This window comes from Sitophilus oryzae, unplaced genomic scaffold (assembly GCF_002938485.1).
Source record: "Sitophilus oryzae breed Bouriz unplaced genomic scaffold, Soryzae_2.0 scaffold_576_pilon_pilon, whole genome shotgun sequence".
Classification (NCBI taxonomy): Eukaryota; Metazoa; Arthropoda; class Insecta; order Coleoptera; family Curculionidae; genus Sitophilus; species Sitophilus oryzae.
Genome location: NW_022147169.1, coordinates 846,197 through 864,946, shown reverse-complemented (window position 1 = coordinate 864,946; position 18,750 = coordinate 846,197). Strand labels below are relative to the sequence as shown.

The 18,750-nt window shown below is 30.7% G+C and overlaps 4 protein-coding genes across 4 annotated transcripts in view; 2 read left to right on the top strand and 2 right to left on the bottom strand.

The window, feature by feature from the left end:
• The window catches only part of LOC115887473 (arf-GAP with Rho-GAP domain, ANK repeat and PH domain-containing protein 1), a 275,480-nt gene that overhangs the window by 18,102 nt on the left and 238,628 nt on the right, over positions 1-18,750 (bottom strand). The window lies entirely within an intron of this gene.
• On the top strand, positions 6,700-7,326 carry LOC115887512 (probable RNA-binding protein EIF1AD). Its single transcript, XM_030906977.1, has one exon. It carries the CDS (start codon positions 6,787-6,789, stop codon positions 7,324-7,326), a length of 540 nt encoding a protein of 179 aa, XP_030762837.1. The 5' UTR covers positions 6,700-6,786.
• On the bottom strand, positions 10,703-11,242 carry LOC115887511 (probable RNA-binding protein EIF1AD). The gene has a single exon (XM_030906975.1). The coding sequence runs from the start codon at positions 11,240-11,242 to the stop codon at positions 10,703-10,705; it is 540 nt and encodes a 179-aa protein (XP_030762835.1).
• LOC115887510 (probable RNA-binding protein EIF1AD) lies at positions 18,099-18,584 on the top strand. Its single transcript, XM_030906974.1, has one exon. It carries the CDS (start codon positions 18,099-18,101, stop codon positions 18,582-18,584), a length of 486 nt encoding a protein of 161 aa, XP_030762834.1.

The following is an 18,750-nucleotide window of genomic DNA, read 5'->3' as shown; positions in this document are numbered from 1 at the left end:
AAGCATTGGAAACAAAGAAAACAAATGATGATTTAAGTGAAAAAGATGATAAGAATATTGTGTTGAAAATGAAACTTTTGAACACAAAATGAAGTAATGCTGTAAAATTTACTGAGTAGATGAAAACGATCTTTCAATGCGATTCTTTTTTTTTTTAAATCCAATTAAATCAAATCGATCAATTCAATTCAAGCTAAATATAAATTTCACATTTGTTGACATTTTTATGGAAGTATTTAATGCGTATTAAGGGGTGCGGAGTTACTCAATATGGATATTGTAATAAGTAGTAACAGAGTTATCTTATGGATGTACATGTAGGTCCAATAAGCACAATTTATAAGAATCAGTTGAAGTTTTAGTACCTAAGTATTTTGCGTTTTGGTTTATATAAAAATGTGTTTACATTTTGAGTTTAGGTTGTAAACAATAAAAGTATGCAACAATAACATTATAGAAATATTCGTCCAGTAATCCGGATACTTCATTAATTCGGCGGGGGCTCTTCCGATATGTGTCCGAACTATCGAAGTTCTACTGTAGGTTGATAATGTTATAAACTTAAATAATACATTTTTACCTTATTTATGAAAATAAGTATAGGGTATAACATATTTTTAGAGAGCTATATATATAACAAGACAAATTTAATAAAAAAAATAATATACAGGGTGGCCATAGAAACAAAAAACATAAGTTCATATAAGTCAAACATTTCAAAGTCAAAAAGTTCAGACATAAGTCATATTTCGAGACAGCTCCCAGCAAAAAAGTACACTCAGATGCAAAAAAAAACGAAACGGAGAAATTTTAGGTCAATTTTAAAGTGTTATATTTCTGTTATTTTTAGCCCTATTTTCATGAATTTTTTAGCAAGCTGTACATAATTATATCAATTTTAATTCGTAAACTAGGTTTTTTATAATAGAAGATTATTTTCTTTTATCTATGGTTTTTTATAAACTTTAGTATTTGGCATGTTATACAGGGTTAATCGAGGGGTTGTTTTTTTACTCTAACTTTAAAACACCCTGTGCAATAATTTCGTGTGTGAATTTTCCTAAAATATAATTTTACAGTCAGAACCATGACTCCTGAGAATTTTATTTTTTGATTCATGTCAATACATGCTTTGGTGAATTTTTAAGAGCGAAATATACTGGATTACGATCAATTTCAAAATTTACATGCGAAAATATTGCACAAGGTGTTTTAAAGTTAGGATAAAAAACAACCCCTCGGTTAACCCTGTATAATATGTCAAATACTAAAGTTTATAAAAAACTGAGTTTACGAATTAAAGTTGATGTAATTATATACAGCTTGCTAAAAAATTCATGAAAATAGGACTAAAAATAACAAAAATATAACATTTTAAATTTAACCAAAAGTTTCTCCGTTGCGTTTTTTTGCATCTGAGTGTAGTTACGCCACTGGGTTCTACGGGACTGAGTTTTCACCTTTCGGATAATAGAATGACCGAGAGGAAGGGGTCACAAATTGCAAAATTTTCAAATTCATGAGAGGACTAGGACAAATCTGTATAGCACCTTTAGTTTCATAACAAGTAGCAACAGTTTTAGTAGCAAAGCCACATCTTTGTACTTCTATTCATAACCGAGAAATCCTGCAAAACTCACGAAAATAGGACACCTTGTACAGTTTTTTTAGAGAGATGTGATTAAAGTAAAGCAACCACTGAAAGATTTGTATCCGTGGATATCCAGTTCAGAAAAGGGAATAAACATTTCAAGAGATTTTTTAATGATGAATAATTATAATTTTGTAACGCCTTAATAATTATCATCTTGCCCTGGTATATCAAATTTAGTTAAGACTTCCAGTGCGTCTTTAACTCTAGCGGTAATTTTTCTCTTTCTTGAGATTTGTCATTGCCCTTTCTAGTTTGCTACAGAACCCGAGACAACAACAACAGAAACTAACACCGCAATTTTTTCGGACCTATTAAGACGGGACAATCTCGCCTTTTTATAAACATTTACGGATGCCCCTCTACGTGGTCGTGGTAAACGTCTTTTAACCGGTAATTTAGTAATTTAATTCGCGCACATTTCGCGGTGGTTTAGTTTGTTTAGCTCGGTTTGCGCGGCGCGTTTTCTTCGTTGTGTGCGTTTCTCGACGATTCCACGGTAAAAGTTCAAATAGTTTTGTGCCGTTAGTATTCCTTCTTTGATTGTAATGAGATGAAAGGTATCCCTAATTGAGTGGAATGAACTTTGCACCTACAAGGTCCGGCAATAGTGCGTCGGGAATCTGTAGCTCCTCGAATAAAAAAACTTGAGAATTTTGTTTAAGTGCAAACCTAAAGTATGTACGAGGATGTATTTCAGGAAAATATTTTAACTTCTATAGGGTGGCTCAAAAAAGTGTGAGTGGATCGGGATTATTTTTTTTAAACGGATCACCCTGTGTATTAGTGCATTTTTGGCTTCCTTTCAGATCACTTTACATAATCCTAAGATATGAGTAAATATGTTTCGATAGTTTTACAGATATTAATAAATAAAAAATATATAATTTTCGGCCTTTCTTAAAAAATTATTAAAAATACCAAGAATTGTCCTGAAATCAAACCAATATTAGGTATTTACCTAAATGGCCTGTACCTACTTTGCATTAATGGTAATCGTAAATCACACAGGTTGTTCAAAATTCTACGTCAAACTTACTAAATTATAAAATAATTTTTCTCCCTTTTTTTAAATGGAACATCCTGTATATTATTTTTTCAATAGATGGAGAATTAAAAAATGATAATTTTTTGTATTATTACATATAATATAATTTATATATTAACGGTTTCGCAGATATTTGCGGTTTTATTTTTCATATGGCATTTTCCATAGTAACTTTTTATGAAAGCCACCCAATGATTTTTCTCTTGTATTTTACCGTTGCCAAAAAGCCATATGAAATAATACTGCGAAACCATTAAGAATTTTGAAATACTTTAAATACAAAAATTGTTATTTTTTCAACTCTCCATCTAATAAAAACATAATAGGATGTTCCATTTAAAAAAAACAAAGAAAAATTATTTTATATTTAAGAAAGTTTAGCGTAGAATTTTGAACACCCTGTATTATTTACATTTACGATATTTGTAGCAAAGTAAGTATAGACCATCTAAAGTAAATACCTAATATAGTTTTGATTTCAGGATATTTCTTGTATTTTTAATATTTTTTTTAAAAAAGGCTGAAAAGTATATATTTTTGATTTATTTATTAATGTCTCTGAAAAGTGATCTGAAAGGAAACCAAAAATGCAATAATATACAGGGTATTTCATTTAAAAAAAATATCCCGATTCCCGATCCACTGACACTTTTTTGAGCCACCCTATAGAAGTTAAAATATTTTCCTGAAATACATTCTCGTATACACTTTAGGTTTGTACTTAAACAAAATTCTCAAGTTTTTTTATTCTAAGAGCTACAGATGCCCGACGCACTTTTGGCGGACCCTTTAAACAGGGTTACTCAGCTTATTATACGTGGAGTACTGTAGCCGAATGATTATATTTTAAGAAATTGTGAGTGATGAGATTGTTGTAGGAATACTAAAGCTACAATTTGAAATTATTTTCATAAAGTACAGAGTGTCCCAAATAAATAAAAAATATCAAAGTTGTATTTTTTTAAATGGAACACCCTGTATATTATTACACTTTTAGTTTTTACGATTATAGTAAAGGTATATTTGATTATGGTTTAGCGTACTTTCATGTTACCAGTTTTGAAATATTTACGATTTTGTGAAAATGCAGTAACAATTTTAATGCTTCATTTCTCTAGGAGTTTTTAATTTTTTAAAACCAAATATAGTACTGAAGTTTTTCTATTTGCTAAATTTTGTTTTGCAATAATAAAAATTATACTACCTTATAGAGAGTGTCTAAAAATTTATATTAAATAATTACTCGCTTTTAAACTGCAATAACTGCCGCCGTAACTTTTTAAAACTTTAATTTAAATTAAATACTCAATTGTCTATAATTTTATCACAATTTAATGTCTATCAAATTATATTATACCATTTATTACTTATTTCTTCAAGTTTTCGTAGAAAATGCAATTTCTTATAATTTATACCTGTTTTATCAATAGACCCATGGACAAATATTGACAATCTAGATATTTTTTTAAAGCAATAAATGTATAAAATGTACAGGTACTGAAAACGATAATATTACTAACCCATTTGTATACAAAAATAAAAGTATTTAAATCTTAGTAAAAGAGTATACTAATATACCACCATTACTTCCGCCCAAATATTAATTAATTATATGCTTAATTTTGTTAGGTAATAAATTATTCTAAATAAATATGCATTTGAATCAGAAATAAATATAATAATAAGTTATGAATGAGAACGTCTTTATCTTTATAAATAAGCATTCATTAAAAAATGAAATAAAATTTATGAGATATTACTTTTTACCACATTGTCTAATACACATACAAAATTAAGTTTTGTTAGTATTTGGAGCAATTTATTAATCAACGCAAACAGTCAATTAATGTAGTTAGAATACTGGGATCATATTAATTGGTCCCTCTTTTACAAATATTTACACAGTTTTTTTTATTTTTTAAAGAAATAAGCGAACTTATATCGACAATATTAGTATCTGGTGCTCTTTGAAAATTTGTTACCTCTTTAAAAATAATCAAAAATGTCAATATTCCATGTAATGGGTTGAATAATAATGATATGAAGTCTAAATTATAAGGAAAATCATTTTCTACGAAAACTTGAAGAGATAGGTAAACATGAAGTGCGGTACACCTTAATAAAATGTGATTTTATTTTAATCGTAGAAACTAAAAATGTAATAATATATAGGGTGTTCCATTAAAAAATACACTTTGGGGCACTCTGTACCTTTTGAAATTGTAGCTTTAGTAATCCTCCAACGATCTCATCACTGACACTTTCTAAAAATCTAATCGTGTGTCTATAACCCTGTATGTATTGCAATTATATATTTTATTTCGATAGTTGACAGTTTCGAAAATAAATTAAAAAGAAAAATAGTTTCACAGAATTTTGTTCAGAAATTGTGGATTATCAGTTCTGGATTACTTGCTACTCTACTAACACTTATATGATTATACGTTTATTTTAGTTAGTCGTGCCATTAAAATTTGATCAACGCAATTAGGGACAACCTGTACAATTAAGCATGTCACAAAATCTTATTTTGATTTTAACTTTGCTCTGCTGTATTTGCTGATCGTATATCGACTAATACGAAATATATGACGATACGAAATTGATATAAATATTCTGCATTCAAAGAAAACATTTAAAAGATTACTTTTAATGTAGAATTGGTTAAAAACAGTTACAAGAATATCGAAACTCTTTCAGTACAAAAATATTAATATGTTTAATTCTGCATCTAAAGCCTCCCACACACGTCGGTATTTTGCATTCGTTTAAATCGCAATTTACAAATTGCCAAAAACCGATGTGTTGTGTACCTACAATCCTTATAATTAATAAGTATATTAATTATAAATAACTTGTAATGGTGCAAAACCGTCGTGTCACATCAATGGTAAAAATTTCCTGTTGGGGCTTGATTTTTAAATTTACAGTTCGTCATTGATACTGCGTTATATACAGGGTGAGTCTTAAATAAGTGCAAATATTTTTAGGGGTGGTATATTTTGACCCCAAAAAATCATAATTTTTTTAAAATTTCCAATTAAAATATCTCGTTCATTTTGGACTTTTTTGAAAAACAGTAAAGAGAAAATATGTTTCTTTCATGGATATCTACCAGCCCTGAAAATATGTGCACTTATTATTTTGTGTATAATTCCCATATAAAATTTACCATATAGGCGTTCATGATTTACGCGAAGGCGCAGGCGGTTTGATTTCTTTGATTTTTTTTTATTAAATTTTATTGAAAAAGTCTCTATTAAGACTTTTTTTCAATACAGTTTAATAGCCTTAGTTACTTAGCCTTATACTCTTTCAAAGTCAACATTTTCATGGTATCTTTTTCAACATATCTATTATTCTTTTTAAGCTCGATATACAGGGTGTCCCAGAAGTAAGTGTATAAAGAAATAGTTTACTTTGAAAATGTCCAAAAAAAATGATTTTTTGCTAAAATTTTGAGAACCACTGGATCTTTTCTGGATTTTCTTTCTTGTAAATTTAATTTACTACCTATGTTGCCATATTATCAACAAATTATTTTTTTTAACTAAACAGTTTTCAATTTTCCATCTCTTATCAATGGGCTACAAACAGTCTTGATGTACTCACAACTTCAACATAAACAATTGCATGTAAAATGCGTTTAAAGTTTATCACAAGTCCAACAAACACTTTCAATAGTCAACATTTTCACGGTATCTTTTCAATATATCTATTATTCTTTTAAAACTCGATATACAATGTGCTCAATTCCACTTAATATTATCGTATCGATGTTGATACACAATAGTTATGTTATATTTTAGTATTAAACTTCTATTCAATTGAATATCGAATTGAACGATAAGAAATTATGCATGAGCCATCCAGTGAGGGCGGAGCAACTACCCCCGTTACCCTATGGTTCCAAGCATAGGCCACGCCCATGTTTGGAACTATTTAAGGAACCAAAAGATCTGCGAAAGGACAGTTCCTAGATTCCTAGTCTACAGTCAACATCGCAGTCAGTTACCCCTGTTAGTCAACAAGTTCCTTGTGCTTTATTTTGACTAAATAAAGTTAAGTCCAGGAAAATACAGCCGAAATGTCTAGAGCCGTAAGACGTAAACACGTGTTGCTGGAAGTGTTTCAAGATGGATTTTCCACACCTACTGAAGATCAGCGTATTGTAAAAGTATTGAGTAGTCCAGGTAATAATCTACACGAAGTTGAAGATTCAGATGGAAGCAAGTTTCTTGTCTCCATGCCGCCAAAATTTCGCAGAACTATGTGGGTTATAAGAGGAGGTTACATTCTGATCGAACCGATAAAAGAAGGTAAAAAAGTCAAAGGAGAAATCGTGAGGATACTTACCAAGGAGCAGATTGAACACTTCAAAAAAGAGAACGTATGGCCCAATGAATTTAAAGCAAATAAAAATGAAGAGGAAAATACCGATGATATATTGGTAAATAGAAACAGACCTGTTATTGATAGTGACACTAGCAGTTCCAGCGATAGTGAAGATTCGTCTAGTGAAGAGGATAGTGAGCCTGAATTTGTAAATAGAAATAGACCTGTGATTCAAAGTGATAGTAGCAGTTCCGACGATAGTGATGAGTTGTTTAGTGAAGAAGATATCTGAACATGTAAATAGACGGTCTTAATAAAGTAATTTATTAATTAGGCTTAGTTTTGTAATATTTGTGAGAAAAATATTATTCGACAAATAATGAAAAATTAATTAACCTGTGTTTTAATAAGTTCATTAATATTATTTTACTAATATACACTTTTAATTTTTTATACCTTTTATTAACTAAAAACACATACATTATCACAGACTAACTTAACTAATGTGATTAATACTATAACGAAAAAAGAAAACTAAAAAACTGTTTGTATTTTATTACTATCCTCTGTGTTAATTCTAAACTCTTTTCTGTGTTAATAAAATAAAGTTTATTAATACAAAAGAGCGCATCAGCAGAAAAAAAATAATTTGCGGGGTTCTGAATGAGCTTAAGTCGTAAAAATCAAGAGGCGTTTCTATGATAATATCAATTGGATTTCATTCTTTGATAGATGGTTATTATTAATTTTGATTAATGTCATATTCTTTGTGTTGTTAATGAACTAAATAAATTTTGTGCTTCTATGGAATAACAATCTATCAAAGAATGAGAACAAAGTTATATTACCAAAAAACGCGTTTTGATTTTTAGGACTTAAGCTTCATTGAGAACCTCGCAATTAATAGAATAGATTAGTGGTTTCAATTATACTTTTTAGTTTACGATCATTCACTATGTCTAAAAAACAGAATTAAAATTCTATCAGTAACAAGCTATCAAAGAATGAAATTGAAATAATATTACCATAGAAACGCCTTTTTGATTTTTAGGACTTTAGAATTTTTAGAACTACGGGTTGACTACAATTCCTTTTATTACTTCACCTTTCAAACGAATAGGGTAGGATGGAAATTATAATATAATTTCGATTTCATTCTTTGATAGATGGTCATTATCATATACCTATGACATTAGTCTATTATTATTAATTTTGATTAACGATATATTTTTTGCTGTTTTTAAAGTATAATACATAGATAAAGGAAACAAGGTTAGATTGGAATGCTCGGCTTCCTGCCAAAACTTATAATTGTTTTGGAGCCTTTGAATAATAAGACTAAGGAAGGAGCATATCAAAAATCTTAGGTACACCGCGATGGGCCTCAAATATGGCCGACTTAAATTCCGGTTTATCAGTGCCGTTCTAATTTTATTTAAAAAATGTAAATCTATGATGTAGGGTAGACGTGGGGTAGACTCAATAATTTGTTGTTTTATTTTACGTTGTGAATAAATGTTGGTAGTTATTAAAATTGTTATAAAAATATATAATTCTAATAAAAATAGATAAGTTATAATAAGTATTATTTAACACAAACATCCGATACGCTACTGAAGCAGGTATGTCAAATTAACGTATCAAAATTCTTTGACATTTGATCTTTGACAAGTAGTAAATAAAAGCTAAAATGCAAGAAAAATATATAATTTAGTTAATTTAAGTGAATTTCATAAATGATCGGTTTACTACACGTATGTATATTATATAGTCACTTACTAGCGAAAAGTTGTTCTATTATTTCACTCAATTTTTGCCGAGATCTACCGCACGCTACACAACCAACTATTTTAGAGTCTTTTTCGATAAATCGCGATAGTGTCACTGTGTAGTCACTGTTAATTTAAGTTCTGCCACAATTTCCATCTAGATTTACTACCTTTTACAACTATCAGTAGTAGAATAAATAATAAATAACATAAAATAAGCTCCGTAAAGACTGACAAATCCACAGAATTTCAAATCAAATTCAAATGTGTCAAATGAATCGTCAAACAGAACTGTCAAGGATCCCCACCCTAGAGTCTTCTTTCCGCCCACCATGCATGAATATATGGACAGCATTATGCTCCTTCCTTAGCCTTCTTATTCAAAGTTTGGAGCGCATACATTGTAGAGCGCTGCTATAGCGGTTGCTAAGAACAACACCAAACAAGAACAGAAACAATTTTCTCTTGTCAAAGTCAGAATCTCTTTTAAAATTTAAATCGCCCTCATTGAAAAAATACCGAAAAGTGTTTAAAGCGTCCATTTTCAAAGTAATTATTGCTATCTTGTGAGTTTGGCTAAGAATAAGAACAATTTTATTGTATAAGTTTAAAAAGAATATTGAATTTTGTAATAACGTTTTTGAAATTGTACAAATAACTTTTCTAAGAAATATATAATAAAAAAACTGTATACCTATATTTTAACACTCTCGCCTCTGTGTTAATTCTAAACTCTCTTTTGTGTTAATAAAATAAAATTTATGAAAAAGAACGCTCTAGCAGAAAAAAAAATCCAAAAATCTCCCGTAAAAACTCATTAAAAAGCAAAAATGTTATTTGAAAAAACATTACAGAACATCTTACATTTATGAAAATCTCCCTTTCTTAAATAATCTTTATGTTCTTTAAGTCGAACATTTAAGAACATAAAGATTATTTAAGGGAGATTTTCACAAATCTAAGATTTGTCAGCATTCATGGGACACAGGGCACACACAAAATTATTTCTGTTCTTGTTTGGTATTGTTCTTAGCAACCGCTATAGCAGCGCCCTACAACGTATGCGCTCCAAAACAATTAGAAGTCTTAGCAGTAAGCCGAGCATTCGAATCTAAACTTGTTTCCTTTATCTATGTATTATACTTTAAAAATTAAAAACAGCAAAAAATATATCGTTAATCAAAATTAATAATAATAGACTAATGTCATATATGATAATGACCATCTATCAAAGAATGAAATCGAAATTATATTATAATTTCCGTCCTACCCTATTCGTTTGAAAGGTGAAGTAATAACTTCGTTCTCATTCTTTGATAGATTGTTATTCAAAGAAGCACAAAATTTATTTAGTTCAATGCTATGGAAAGGGTGATGCTAGTTATCAGAAAATATGATACTTTAACAACGACACAAAGAATATGACATTAATCAAAATTAATAATAACCATCTATCAAAGAATGAAATCCAATTGATATTATCATAGAAACGCCTCTTGATTTTTAGGACTTAAGCTTCATTCAGAACCCCGCAAATCATTTTTTTTTCTGCTGAGGAGCTCTTTTGTATTAATAAATTTTATTTTATTAACACAGAAGAGAGTTTAGAATTAACACAGAGGAGGGTATTAAAATACATACAGTTTTTTAATTTTCTTTTTTCGATTTAGTATTAATCACATTAGTTAAGTTAGTCTGTGATAATGTATGTATTTTTAGTTAATAAAAGGTATAAAAAATTAAAAGTTTATATTAGTAAAATAATATTAATGAACTTATTAAAACACAGGTTAATTAATTTTTCAAGATTCATTATTTATTGAATAATATTTTTTTCACAAAGATTACAAAACTAAGCCTAATTAAAAATTACTTTATTAAGACCGTCTATTTAAATGTTCAGCTATCTTCTTCACTAAACAACTCATCACTATCGTCGGAACTACTACTATCACTTTGAATCACAGGTCTATTTCTATTTACAAATTCAGGCTCACTATCCTCTTCACTAGACGAATCTTCACTATCGCTGGAACTGCTAGTGTCACTATCAATAACAGGTCTGTTTCTATTTACCAATATATCATCGGTATGTTTCTCTTCATTTTTATCTACTTTAAATGCATTGGGCCATACGTTCTCTTTTCTGAAGTGTTGAATCTGCTCCTTTGTAAGTATCCTCACGATTTCTCCTTTGACTTTTTTACCTTCTTTTATCGGTTCGATTAGAATGTAACCTCCTCGTATAACCCACATAGTTCTGCGAAATTTTGGCGGCATGGAGACAAGAAACTTGCTTCCATCTGAATCTTCAACTTCGTGTAGATTATTACCTGGGCTACTCAATACTTTTACTATACGCTGATCTTCAGTAGGTGTGGAAAATCCATCTTGAAACACTTCCAACAACACGTGTTTACGTCTTACGGCTCTAGACATTTCGGCGGTATTTTCCTGGACTTAACTTTATTTAGCCAAAATAAAGAACAACGAACTTGTTGACTAACAGGGGCAACTGACTGCGATGTTGACTGTAGACTAGGAATCTAGGAACTGTCCTTTCGCAGATCTTTTAGTTCCTTAAATAGTTCCAAACATAGGCGTGGCCACTGTAGGGTAACGGGGGTAGTTGCTCCACCCTAACTGGATAGCTCCAGTACAATAGCGTGCCGTGGGTAAAGGGGCGGGGTGGGCGAGCTATGTTGAGGGCGCCGGGTACATGCAGAGTGCAGAGTAATTCAAATTGCCAAATTCAAGGTGTTGAGATTATGGTTCATTTTACACGATTAGGGCGGGCGCTTGGATTATAGGATTATACAGTACTTCGGATTATAGGGGTTGTATTGGGATGTATTTATTCATACATTATTAGATTACTGTACTACTAGGAAAAATACGAACAAAAAATAAAACTATCTATTTAATTAAAATTTTAAGCGACTTGTTTTTACAGACTTAAGTTTGTTTAATAACTTATCATAATCGATTAATTGCGCTTTTTCCGATTCGATACTAAGTAATGATAAGTTGTTTGTCCTTTGAGGTCCATTGCGTGCGGTGACAATGGCGGCAGCGAGCACCGGGACGGCAGTGCTCTTCGACTGGACAAAGCAACGTTACCAACCGCTCTTACAAGAAGTAGTGTTGGTCAGGAAAATGTCGAAAATGCAAACAAATAAAAAGAAAATAAAAAGACTAGACCATAACGTGATCGTAGAATGAGAATAGTTAGATGGTACGTTCAATTTTGCGATTTCACTAGAGCGCGTCACTCGGTCAGATCTAAGAGGCGGAGGGGTCAATCGCCCCCCCCCCCCGTGTCCCCTATACGGCACGCCACTGGATAGCTCATGCATATTTTTTTGTCGTTCAAATGGATATTTAATTGAATAGAAATTTTATACTAAAATATAACATAATTTTTATCTATCAACATCGACACAATAATATTAAGTGGGATTGAGCACATTATATTATATCAAGCTTAAAAAGAATAATACAGTATGTCCCCGGATTGTCTTTACAAGAGGAAGAGCTTTGTTATTATTGAGATTTTGAGAAAGTTGCATTCTTTATAAAAAATTTGTTAGTTCTAAAATGGTTAATCCTGTTTATGCTTTTCCAAATTTCCATACCGTTTGAGAGAAAATTAAAGAAAATATGGTTGAATTTTTCAATTGGTTAGGTTAGGTTAGTCCCAAAAATCAGAAGACGTTTCTATGGCTAGAGCTATGTTAATATAAATTCCCTTTCTTAAATAATCTATATGTTCTTTAAGTCGAACATTTAAGAACATAAAGATTATTTAAGGGAGATTTTCACAAATCTAAGATTTGTCAGCATTCATGGGACACAGGGCACAGAATAAATTTTAATAACGCCAAAACTATAATGAAAGAAGCGATAGCCTCTAAAAGAAAAATAAAAGAGGTTTGTTTAATACAATCTAATAAAAATAAATGTATTGCTCATGCATCTGTAGATGTTAGTATTGTATGGCAATCGTTTCTTTGATTTTAAAGAACATAACATAAATAAACATAACATAGGTAAAAATTAAAAATAATCATACAGAAAGTTTGGGGCTTTTTGGTTTTACCTTATTAAGTAATTGTTATCAGGTAGTAATTGTTAATTTTGAAGTTTAACTTGATATAATGTCATTTTAACAGAACGTCAACGGTTTTTGTAGACGTATCTGTTTTAAAAAACTAAAGTGTTCTCGAATAGTTGCATTTAAATATTTTAAATAGTTTTTTTTCTTTATTCTTTGTATCTTTTTTTACTTCCGACGACGGAAAGAGATAAACTTTCCGATAGGTTAAGCATTTTTTTGTTCATTAGGCAAATTTGTATATCTGTATACCTAACTTCTGACAAGTAGTTTCCATTTGGATTAACGCATAAGTGTTTACAAAAAATAACTATTTTATTTTTTAGATTTTCTTGCAGTGGCGAAATAGCCATATAGAATTTTTTGGAGAGATGAATCCGTCACATAGGTATAGACATTTTTTTTCAATATTATTCTTTAAACTTATACAATAAAATTGTTCTTAGATTCTTAGCCATGTCCAAACGGGTCTCACTCTTTTACATTCCCTAATATAGTGTCACAAATTTTCAACGACATTGCATTCTTTACATTTATCAGTTATATTAATCTTGTAATTATATAATTTTTGTGTTACCGGTAGAATATTGTTAATCATTTTATACACAGCTGGTTATAAGGACATGTATGAAATACCTGATGAAACATTGGAAACCGACGTTATCCCACGATCCACGATGGTTTGTGCAGTTCACAGTTCACACAGCTTTTTAAGTTTTTAAGGCCACAATTATCACGGGTTTGTGTAAATAAAATTGAGCAATAATTACTTGGAATATGGACACTTTAAACGCTTTTCGGTATTTTTTTCAATGAGGGCTGTTTAAATTATGAAAGAGATTCTGACTTTGACAAGAGAAAATTATTTCTGTTCTTGTTCGCGGCTGTTCTTAGCTTCCTCTATGTCTCATACTTTAAAAACAGCAAAAAATATAACGTTAATCAAAATTAATAATAATAGAGACTAATGTCATATATGATAATGACAGTGTGATAATGACCATCTATCAAAGAATAAAATCGATATTATAATTTCGAGCCTACCCTATACTCTATCCCGTTGAAAGGGGAAGTAATAAAAGTGATTGTGGTCAAACCGTAGGTTATAAACCGAGGACGGGCAGGCCGTTCTGTTTCTTTTACCTGATGGGTTGATATGCTATTTATAAATTACTTTACTTTTAATAATTTATAACAATATAGTCCTATTTTAATGACAGCGTCCATACCTACAAAACAGTTTATAATCTATTGTTATGAATTATAAAAAGTAAAGTGATAATTTAATTTACTTTTTATAATTAACCATTTTATAAATAAATTATAAACTTATTGTAGGTATGAAAAGTGTCATTAAAACAACAACACAGCAAGAATAGTTATTTTTATACAAGACGATAAAATGGTATTTTATCGTCGACCGAAAAGATTAATGAATTAATTTCGGGAGACGATAATGCAATTTTATCGTCGTGTATAAAACAATATTTTTTCCATAGCGAGTTTCGTTTTAAAAAATATTCAGAAATTATTATTTCGAGGAATTTATTACGAGTAGAAAAAATATTGTGCTGGGTTGGCGTTGGTTTCTATGTAATTTGACAAATAAATAAAGCTATCTCTTTAGTTGTCAGTTTTGAGCCAATATTTTTTAATTCTCTTTCGTGTCGATTGCTGATTGAATTGGAGCCAGAAATGGCTCAAAACGAAATAAGTAAATTACCAACAGATATTCAGGCCGAGGCGACAAACGCCATATCCAAACCACTTCCATTTAAATCATTAGCGTAACTAGCAACTTATCCTGGGGTGGGCTAGGGCTTTTGTTTTTTTAAAAATGAAAAATTATTTAAAAAAACACATTTTTTGAATAAAACGTTTACATGAATTTCTCTATCAATAAATTTCATAGACTTGGAGATATCACACCGTGTTCCCGTAGATTACTTAAATACCTATAAATTTTCTAAAAAAATAAAAATTAACACATTTTTTGAACACAACAAAATAATATTAATTAAACATAATTCAAGATTTCTCTGGGGGGTGCCCATCAGTACCTGGGAGAGGGGGGGGCGGCACCCCTTTAGTTACGCCAGTGATTTAAATCCCTAATAACTTATGAAAAGGAATACAAAAATTTTCAAAAATGGAAGCAATTAAAAAAACGTGCGAGAAGAAATAAAGTTTTTAACCTATCCTTGCTGTTAAAGTATCATTTAATCTACCCTTGCGGTTAAAGTACTATTTTATCTACTATTTTTGATAGATATAAGGCAATTTTAACAGTTGCTATGGAAAAAATAAAAAATAATGACGAAAAAATTATCGTTAATAAGGATTAAACTGTCAGTATTTTATGTCCAAGAAAATAGGCCTTCAAATACTAATGTGTGGGAAAAACTTGAATTTTTTATATAAGTTACTTTGGCAGATCTAACCAACTGTAATAGCTATTTATGTAACTAGTACCTAAAATGATGTTTTTTAGGACGAATCATTACTGTTTGCGGACGAGGCGTTAGCCGAGTCCGAAATAGTAGATGAGTCCTAAAAAACATAATTTAGGTACGTGTTACATACACTATTTTTTGTCATACGCTTTTTACAGTTTTTTAGAACGCATATTTGCAAATTTTCCATATTTGAAATTATAATGTTTGAAAAAGTTGGCTTATAAATTCATAGTTTGTTTATTTCATCGCATTTTGACATGTCATTCGAAATTTGTCACAAAATCACACAAATTCATCAACAATTTAGACATTTTAGTCCATAAAGGTTGCCATGACGACCTTTACGGCCTAGGCCGAAAAAGAAACATTTTACGGACTGAAATGAGTCCGTAAAATAGCTGTTTTTGGGAGCGTATGACAAAAAATATTTTTTTAAGTTCACCGTGTTTCTGGGGTCGAAATAAACTACCTCTAAAAATATTTGCACTTTATTTAAAACTCTAAAAATTTATTAATTAGATATTTGTATTTTATCAGAAAATTTAGTTTCAATCAATATTGAGTTATAAAAAATATATTTTTTTTACTAAAATACACTTGTTTGAATTAATAGTAATTATAATCAAAGCCTTTTATCTGACATTACTCCCAAATTTTAAAGTATAATTAGTGGAAAAGTTTAAAGGTTCATTCAGAACCTCGCAATTAGTAGAATAAATTAGTAGCGTCAATTAGCGTAGAAGTTTCTTCCTCTAATTTGAATGTAAGCATTCAGAACGTCAAAATTAGTGGAAAACGTTTAACAAACTTTTGACTTTTCCACTAATTATACTTCAAAATTTGTGAGGAATATCATTTTGGCCTTTGGTTGTCATCCGTCAAGAGAAATTGTGGTTAGAAATCAAAAGCTGATTGTTTTCTAAGCTACATATTAGGCTTTCTCTATGGATACAACTGACTAACGCAAGCTGTTGCTAGGATATTCTATTAATTTTAATTGTGAACAACCAAACCAAACCACTAATTTATTCCACTAATTGCGATGGTCGGAATGATGCTTGAAGTGTAATTGAAACCACTAATTGATTCTACTAATTACGAGTAGTCTGTTGTATCCATAGAGAAAGCATAATATTTAGCTTATAAAACAATAAACTTTGATTTCTAATCAAAATTTTTTCTTGACGGGTGATAATCAAAGGCCAAAATGACATTCCTCGCAAATTTTGAAGTATAATTAGTGGAAAAGTCAAAAGTTTGTTAACTTTTTTCAATAATTGAAAATTACTACTACTAATTATGACATTCTGAATGCTTACATTAAAATTAGGTGTACAAACTTCTACGGCTAATTGAAACTACTAATTTATTGCACTGATTTCGAGGTTCTGAATGAAGCTTTATACTTTGTTAACTTTTTCTACTAATTGAAAATTATTACCACTAATTTTGACGGTTTGAATTATTACATTCAAATTAGAGGAACAAACTTCTACGCTATTGTAACCATTATTTTATCAACTAATTGCGAGGTTCTGTAGTATAATAATAGTGATAGTATAAAACAATTTTGTGTTCACCATCGGGGGGCGTAGCTCTTAGTTAGGTAGAGGGTAGAGCGCTCGCTTAGCATGCGAGAGGTACCGGGATCGATGGCCGGCGCCTCCATTTTTTTTCAATATATCATAATAGTATAATATTGTTTTATTAGGAGTAAAAATAACACTTTTTGTGGCGAGGCTGTACGTTCTAACCATACAGTCGAGGCACAAAAAGTAGTTTTTACTCCGAATAGAACATGCTATTTTTTTTCAAACGCCACGAATAATTTTTTAAACAATTTCTCAAACGTTCCAAATAATATAAAAATATTTTAAAGTCATACCTTGTATGTATAATTATATATCCAGAAATTATGGTTTCGCTCGTTGAATATGTCAGTTTATTAATATATTTTCGTACTTTTATGCTTAGGCATAAAAGTGCTTTACTTTTATGCCTAGGCGTTAAAATGACTTTTTTATGTTGTCAATCACGTCGCAAAAATTAATACTTTTGTGACGTTTGCATGCAAGCAAAGAATATTCAGATTGTGCTCGTTGAAATTTAAACAAAAATCATTATTACACCTTCTAGACTGTAACTGTTGAGTTGGGTAAGAATAAAATAACTTAGCTAATACAACAATAATTGTGTGTCATATGTTTAAAAAAATCTATGTACAATCTGTGTACAATGTTGTCGTTTTTTCTTTTTATACGGTTTTTTGAGTGTAGAAATGAATCAGAAAAAAGTGACGGTAATATTCTGATCCCCAAAACTTTTTTTTCGATTAACTATTTATATTTGCATTGCGTTACGGGTAGTTTCTTGATTTCAAACACTAACAACAAATCAGTAGGGAAAAATTGACCAAATCGTAAGGCGAAAAATACGCAAAAAAACCACCCGGTTCCCTTCTCACAATTCCACCCTGAACCCTGTAGCCTGGTCCAACCCTGTGCACGAGCCAGCCAGTTAGGGCCGAACAATTACCCCCGTTGCCTTACCATAGCCCCGCCTATGTTAGAAACTATTTAAGAAACTAAAAGGTCTGCGAAAGGACAGTTCCAAGATTCCCAGTCTACAGTCAACATCGCAGTCAGTTACCTTTGTTAGTCAACTACAGTAAATCGCAGTCAGTTTCCCTTGTTAGTCAAAACAAGTCCAGGACAATACCACCGAAATGTCTAAACCCATGAGACGTAAACACGTGTTGCTGGAAGTGTTTCGCCACGGATTTTCGACACCTTCAGAACATCAACGGATTGTAAAAGTATTGGCTAGCCGAGGAAATAATTTACACGAAGTTGAAGATTCAGATGGAAGCAGATTTCTTGTCACCATGCCGACAAAATTTCGCAGAACTATATGGATTATAAGAGGAGGTTACATCCTAATCGAACCAATACAAGAAGGGAAAAAAGTCAAAGGAAAAATCGTGAGGATACTCAACAACGAGCAGATACAACACTTTATACAAGAGAACGTGTGGCCCGATGCATTTCTTCATGTAGACAAAAATGAAAAAGAACATAACGAAGATATATTTGTAAATAGAAACAGACCTGTGATTAATATTGATACTAGCAGTTCCAGCGATAGTGAAGGTTCGTCTGGTGAAGAGGATAGTGAGCCTGAATTTGCAAGTAGAAATAGACTGGTGATTTAAAGTGATAGTAGCAGTTCCGGCCATAGTGACGAGTGTCTAGTGAATAGGATATTGAGCCTGAATGTGATAGGGAGAATTGGAGTTATTTAATTTATATATATACAGGGTGTGTCTTAAATAAGTGCAAAAATGTGGTAAAATTTTGAGAACCACTGGATCTTTTCTG

Bases quoted from the DNA above. Each gene is read 5' to 3' on its own strand.
- LOC115887512 (XM_030906977.1), top strand. From the start codon at position 6,787: ATGTCTAGAGCCGTAAGACGTAAACACGTGTTGCTGGAAGTGTTTCAA.
- LOC115887511 (XM_030906975.1), bottom strand. From the start codon at position 11,242: ATGTCTAGAGCCGTAAGACGTAAACACGTGTTGTTGGAAGTGTTTCAA.
- LOC115887510 (XM_030906974.1), top strand. From the start codon at position 18,099: ATGTCTAAACCCATGAGACGTAAACACGTGTTGCTGGAAGTGTTTCGC.